The 7,356-nt window shown below is 48.3% G+C and overlaps 1 protein-coding gene across 1 annotated transcript; it reads left to right on the top strand.

Annotated features, from left to right (window-relative positions):
• Nucleotides 1-3,119: 3,119 nt before the first annotated feature.
• Nucleotides 3,120-5,132, top strand: LOC543398 (ammonium transporter 1 member 1). The gene has a single exon (XM_044602240.1). The coding sequence runs from the start codon at nucleotides 3,234-3,236 to the stop codon at nucleotides 4,716-4,718; it is 1,485 nt and encodes a 494-aa protein (XP_044458175.1). The 5' UTR covers nucleotides 3,120-3,233; the 3' UTR covers nucleotides 4,719-5,132.
• The last annotated feature ends 2,224 nt before the right edge of the window (nucleotides 5,133-7,356 follow it).

Below are 7,356 nucleotides of genomic sequence, written 5' to 3' on the forward strand. Positions count from 1 at the left end.
CGAATTCAAAGAGAATCAACGGGGCATCATCCACTGCTTTCTCAGGGTCCTATTCATCATGAAATCATAGACCAAGATATTCCTCCCATCCATTTTTTAGGGAAAGGATTTTTCTCGATGTTCCTCTCATCTTCATGGTAGTAATAACCTAAAAACGCCACCAGTCAACTCCGAAGAACATGCAACATTGTGAGAGTCAAAGTCATGGTCAGTCAACTCCGTCAAGAATTTCAAATTATGTGCTATCCAATACGTACTTGTTGCCGATGGAACGACCACATGGATAGCTCCTACAATCTTCATGCAGGTTGCACAAAATTACGCCATAGGAGGTTTCAAACCTTCAATGGGCCACCCTTGGCCATCCAGCCGGTGGTTTTCCATCCTTCCTTATGCCTGACGTCTTGTGGAACCAGGCGCATCCCAGATCCACCGCCTTCCATTCAGGTCGCCACACAGAGGGGAAAAATAGAGTAGGCGGTGGCGCGGAGGAGGAGGCGGTGGTTTTCTATGTCACTGGTGTTTGTGTAGTTGTGCGTTGGACAACGTGGGGAGGACGAGGAAATGGGAGAGCAGATTGTCGATGGTGGCATGGGAAAAAGAACGCGGTCTAGGGAAGGGGTCGGTGGCTAGAACTTTGGAAAGGAAGGAAACCTGATTGTGTTTCCCTTTATTTTGTATATGGAAGTTATGTATGGTTCATGTATGGCAACAAGTCCTATAAAAGAGAACCAAGGATTGATTGATGATTGTGTTTTATTTCATATGGAAACCGATCTGTCGGGGCTACATGTAAGTGCATTGTGACTAAGGAAGGATCAATAGATTGAATTAGATTAGAAAAAAACCAGCAGGAGGGTGGAGTTATTAATTAAGAAAAAAGTCAGTAGTGGGAGGTGGGATGAAATAAAACCGGACGAAAAAAAGTCAGTAGTGGGAGGTGGTAGTCTCCGCCGGCCAATTTTCGTCCCACCTCCACTGGTTTTTTTTAATCCTAAAAAAATCTATGAAATTTCGTAGGTTAACCAGGGACAACTCCCACCTCCCAGGTTTTTTTCCGTCTCACCTTCCATGATATTTTTTTGTACATCGCCCCACCTCACACTGAGCCGCCAAGAACCGCAAAAACCGCCTACCTTAGCCAAATCAACAAATCTCTCTCATTAATGCAATTTTCTTTAGGAAACAAATAATAGATTCTTTCCTACCTTAGCCAAATCAACAGATCTCTTTCATTAATGCAATTTCCTTTAGCAAACAAATAATAGATTCTTTCCTACCTTAGCCAAAATCAACGGATCTCTCCCATTAATGTAATTTCTTTAGGAAACAAATAATAGATTCTTTCCTACCTTAGCCAAATCAACGGATCTCTCTCATTAATGCAATTTTCTTTAGGAAATAAATAATAGATTCTTTCCTACCTTAGCCAAATCAACGGATCTCTTTCTTTAATGCAATTTGCTTTAGCAAACAAATAATAGATTCTTTCCTACCTTAGCCAAGTCAACGGATCTCTCCCATTAATGCAATTTGCTTTAGGAAACAAATAATAGATTCTTACCTACCTTAGCCAAATCAACGGATCTCTTTCATTAATGCAATTTTTCTTTAGGAAACAAAGAATAGATTATTTCCTACCTTAGCCAAATCAACGGATCTCTTCCATTAATGCAATTTGCTTTAGCAAACAAATAATAGATTCTTTCCTACCTTAGCCAAATCAACGGATCTCTCCCATTAATGCAATTTGCTTTAGGAAATAAATAATATATTCTTTCCTACCTTAGCCAAATCAACGGGCGTGTTTCGGTGGGTGGGCGTGGGGGTGGGGGTCATTTGATGGAAAAAAACCGGTTGAAAATAAACCGGTTGAAAATAAACCGGTTGAAAGTGGGGGGACTATTCAACCAATTCGTCCATTAGGAGTAGAGATATATAGATATACCTAAATGATAACGCCTACATATGTGGCACTTATCAATATTGCAGTTGTTGTCATCTGGGTCGAGAACCATGTAAGCACCCAAGCGTTGTGTTTGTGTTTTCATATAGTGCCACACATGTGGGCGCTCCTCGCCCAAACGGACACACGACGCTCGCCCGAACGTGTGGATGAAACTGCTCTTCACCGACCCGACGCTCGCACGATGATAGATGGCCACTACAATTGTGCACATGTGACAGCTAGTTAATCACATATGGCAGCTATGATTGACCATACATATCAATTATGGTTTGAACACACATGGCATTTTGATTAGTACATGCCAACTAAAGTTAATCACACATGGCAACTAAAATTAATTACACACGCATTCGCGCTCATAGGGTGGGGGTGAGCAGTTGCCACAGAGGGTTGTATGGGACGTTTTGCGCCCGAACATGTGGGCAGTTTTAATATTCGATCACAAAAGATCATGTGGGTTGGCTCCTGGGTACGACCGGACGAGTCGTATGGTCGGATGTCCATTGCGCCACATATGTGGCAGTTATAGACATCCTACATTTAAGGCAGGTTAACCAAAACTCTACTAGAGGCAACAATAATTACTCGAAATGTAAATCGTGCCATAACCAACAAGATTCCATATTCCATGGGCAGCACCACAATTGCAAAGCTGTAAACCCGGGATCCCCGGGCATTAATAATAACTGTCATCAAAGGTTAAAAGTTCCAAAGATACAGCCCAGTCCCAACGTGACCAATGTGAAGTAGTACTAGCCGTAAAACAAATTTCCGAGTAACAGAAAGATGCCTGAAGAGTGAAAAACGAGATTGCGAAAAACTAGCCAAGGGATTTATACATCCCCGAACCAACTCCAAAAACAAGCCGAGATAGTAGGAGTACATCTGGTTATTGCCTCGCGCCAACCCTCGACGCACAAGTACACGATGGGACGGACGTCCAGCCAGAGATTCCGGAACGGCGCCGCCCCTGATCCGAGCCGGATCCCGGCCACCACAGAAGATTCACTCCGAGCGGGCCCCGTACTCCAGCCAAAGGAGCCAAAACAAAAACCATGGCCGCCGCACGATATTCCCGAACGAAATCCCAACCGTCCGCCTATTTCGCGTGGCCACTTTTCTCCGTGCCTCGCCCGTCTCCTATAAATCAGACGCCACCGATTGGTTCCCCCAGCCAGCCTCATCAGTCATCACGCCAATCCCGGCTTCCCGATTCCGATCGCTGAACGCCAACCACTTTCCTAAGCAGGGGGGCGCCGCGGAGATGTCGGCGACGTGCGCGGCGGACCTGGGGCCGCTGCTGGGGGCGGCGGCGGCGAACGCCACGGACTACCTGTGCAACAGGTTCGCCGACACCACGTCCGCGGTGGACTCCACCTACCTGCTCTTCTCGGCCTACCTCGTCTTCGCCATGCAGCTCGGCTTCGCCATGCTCTGCGCCGGCTCCGTCCGGGCCAAGAACACCATGAACATCATGCTCACCAACGTGCTCGACGCCGCCGCCGGCGCGCTCTTCTACTACCTCTTCGGCTTCGCCTTCGCCTTCGGGACGCCGTCGAACGGCTTCATCGGGAAGCACTTCTTCGGCCTCAAGGACATGCCGCAGACCGGCTTCGACTACAGCTTCTTCCTCTTCCAGTGGGCCTTCGCCATCGCCGCCGCCGGCATCACCTCCGGCTCCATCGCCGAGAGGACGCAGTTCGTCGCGTATCTCATCTACTCGGCCTTCCTTACGGGATTCGTCTACCCGGTCGTGTCCCACTGGATCTGGTCCGTCGACGGCTGGGCCTCCGCGGCCCGCACGTCCGGCCCGCTGCTCTTCAAGTCCGGCGTGATCGACTTCGCCGGCTCCGGCGTCGTGCACATGGTCGGCGGCATCGCCGGCTTCTGGGGCGCGCTCATCGAGGGCCCCCGCATCGGCCGGTTCGACCACGCCGGCCGCTCGGTGGCGCTCAAGGGCCACAGCGCGTCGCTCGTCGTGCTGGGGACCTTCCTGCTCTGGTTCGGCTGGTACGGGTTCAACCCGGGGTCCTTCGTCACCATCCTCAAGTCGTACGGCCCGCCCGGGAGCATCAACGGGCAGTGGTCGGGCGTGGGCCGCACCGCCGTGACGACGACGCTGGCGGGCAGCGTGGCGGCGCTCACGACGCTGTTCGGGAAGCGGCTCCAGACGGGGCACTGGAACGTGGTGGACGTCTGCAACGGCCTGCTCGGCGGGTTCGCGGCCATCACCGCCGGGTGCAGCGTGGTCGACCCGTGGGCCGCCGTCATCTGCGGCTTCGTCTCCGCCTGGGTGCTCATCGGGCTCAACGCGCTCGCCGGCCGCCTCAAGTACGACGACCCGCTGGAGGCGGCGCAGCTGCACGGCGGCTGCGGCGCGTGGGGGATCATCTTCACGGCGCTGTTCGCCAAGAAGCAGTACGTGGAGGAGATCTACGGCGCCGGCAGGCCGTACGGGCTGTTCCTGGGCGGCGGCGGGCGGCTGCTGGCGGCGCACATCGTGCAGATCCTCGTCATCGCCGGCTTCGTGAGCTGCACCATGGGCCCGCTCTTCTTGGCGCTCAAGAAGCTGGGCCTGCTCCGCATCTCGGCCGAGGACGAGATGGCCGGCATGGACCTGACCCGGCACGGTGGGTTCGCCTACGTCTACCACGACGACGACGAGCACGACAAGTCGGTCGGCGGCTTCATGCTCAGGTCGGCGCAGACCCGCGTCGAGCCGGCGGCGGCGGCGAACAGCCAGGTCTAACCAATCAAGCCGGACTACGTAACAAGAAATCCAGTGGAAATCGCCTTTCTGTTCTCGCGCGTCATATCACATATGTGATCCGATCATGGGATCAATATTTCCGGTGCTGTTTGGGCCAATACTTTGGCGCTCTTGTGTTCGTTCACAAGATTGTAAAATTATTACACTAGGACGAGGTTATTTTTTTTACCTTTTTTGTGTACATGCGTGCGTTTAGAGGAGATGTGTGGTGTGTGGATGGAATCTGCAGGGCTGGGGTTTTTTCTTTCTTGGTGATATCTTGTCATTTTTGTGGTGGAATTTTGTGATCATGAGGGTGTGGTCAAGATAGGTGGCTGCTCAAGGTTGAATTGTTGAGATTTGTCCTCTAGTACGGGCCACCCTCTCTATCAAAACTTTGGCGCGTTTTCTCGATCGAATGGCTTTTAGTTTTTCCGCTACGTATGTTCCCGACGCTCTATCGAGCTTCACACATATTTTTAGTGAAAGTTTTTCTAGTTTTCACTCTTCATTTTGATGCATGTTCCCTAAAAATAATAGGGGGTTGGTTCTCTGTGCACACTTATATTTAGTTTACACGGCTACACCTACAAACAAAACACCTCACAAGAGTACCCTACCTACTACTCCCTGTTTTAAATGAGCCGGCATAGACCAATATAGATTGGTCGTGTAGAGACGCAGCAATCATATTCAAACCTTCCTTCATTTTGGAGCCAGAAAAGAGGGATCAGAGGTACAAAACTGTGCTAGTAGTACAAGCTATAATTAACCTGGAGCATTGGCAACCACTACTATTTCCTGTCTCCAATACTTGTGCTCGTATGCTAACTGAAAGCGGGCTCAATTATGCAGTACCAACAGCACACACCTCCCTTTCACTAATCCTGCCAAATAAGGCGCTTGGAGTTGGAAAGAGATTGGAGAGTGCTTGCGATGCGATGCGAGCGAGCTTCGTCTCACCAAGTTGCCGGGCCAGGACAACACAGGTCGCGCAGACGTCGCATAAACAAAGCATGCACTCCTATGTCACCGGGTGGACAGGGAGGAAAACATTAGATAACTGTCACAGTGTCGCTCTATCGAGATTCTCTAGGGCTAACGACCAAAGCCTGTGGATAAAACTCTGAATAACTTATTTTGAATAATATATAGGAGAAAGTTCTCTGGCACGTCTCATTATTACCGTAGCAAGGTGATTTTATCAGGCCGAAGACCTTGTATGAATTACCATAAACCCTTACAAACACCTTTTGCAATTTTTTTTTTACAAAATACATCTAAATCCTTGAGGATGCCGAGATCACCTTCCTCCTGCATCCATGGGTGATCGCGCCATGTGGAAAGCTCGTTTCCACCTCTGGCTTCCATCTCAATAGAACAAACTTGTTTAAATCTAGGAGCTTGTAAAAGCAGCGGTTAAAAAGTCGACGATAAAAAGACGCCAGCAACCACGATCTACATAGCAAATCGCCATGTTGAAGAAGAAAAAATCAGATAGGGTATATAGAATGCTCCAGTTCCGGCTAGACAAAGTTGAGGAACACCACTATCACACACTTCCCGACGAGGCCAAGGCTAGCCCACCTTTGTCAGTCGGAAATGGTATCGGAGAATCAAGACGCACAACCACGTTGTCTGCTCCGCCGAACGACACTACCGAGATAAATCCGCACAAACTTTGCTAGACCCAAAAAATAGACCTAGGGATCCACCATCTTCCACTCACCTCCTAACAAGGTGAAGAAGCATCATCAAAACGAGGGAGGGGATATCTTATTCCACGCCGACATAGACCAACGTCTCCTCATCCATGAATGGAAACAAACCCTAACCTTACCACCATGGGGCCAAATCCCTGGCCCCCATAATCATCACCAAGCAATGGACGGAGGAAGAAGGGGCCCTCAGACTCGCCATGGAGTGGGGTAAATCAGCCGCCGCCACCGCCTGTTGCCTAGGTTAGGGAGCACGAACGGAAATAATGTCTGTAGCTGGAAGATGATTTCCATATAGAATCACGGAATACTTAGTTAAATGTGTAACTTCTTTAGAACCACATTTGCAATACCAGTACTTCTTAAAATGTAAGGCATACGGTTATTGTCTTAAAATGAAGTATATTTCATTAAGTTGATAGAAAAAAATATGAATGACTATAGTTCGAAATCAATGTCGGTGAATCTGTCATGTAAAATATTTTTGTAGTACAATTATTTGGTATTCTAGATATTGATAACTTTTCCATGAATTTGGTCAAACTTGAAAAGTTTGATACTACAACATACAATTTACATGCCTTATGTTTTGGGGACAGAGTGAGTGTATATTAATATGCAATCCAAATAAATGCCCTTTGCTTTCTTCAACTTTATCAACATAGTTGTCCTTCTAACATTTTCAATGCATTATCAATCAACGTTTACCCACATAAAAAAATTCAACGTATTTCATATTTTGATCATTGCAAAAAAAGCAAATTAATTCCGTTTGTATGTGCTTGCCTACTTTAGGAAAAATAGCAATTTAATTATTTTATGAAGAAAAAAGGGATATACAATTCCTAGGAAAAGGCAATATAGTCATTTCAGCCGAGAGCTGAGGCGTTACCGAACATGCCCTTAATTATTCTGACCAA

The sequence above is a fragment of the Triticum aestivum genome, chromosome 2A, assembly GCF_018294505.1.
Source record: "Triticum aestivum cultivar Chinese Spring chromosome 2A, IWGSC CS RefSeq v2.1, whole genome shotgun sequence".
In the NCBI taxonomy this organism is placed as follows: Eukaryota; Viridiplantae; Streptophyta; class Magnoliopsida; order Poales; family Poaceae; genus Triticum; species Triticum aestivum.

Bases quoted from the DNA above. Each gene is read 5' to 3' on its own strand.
- LOC543398 (XM_044602240.1), top strand. From the start codon at position 3,234: ATGTCGGCGACGTGCGCGGCGGACCTGGGGCCGCTGCTGGGGGCGGCG.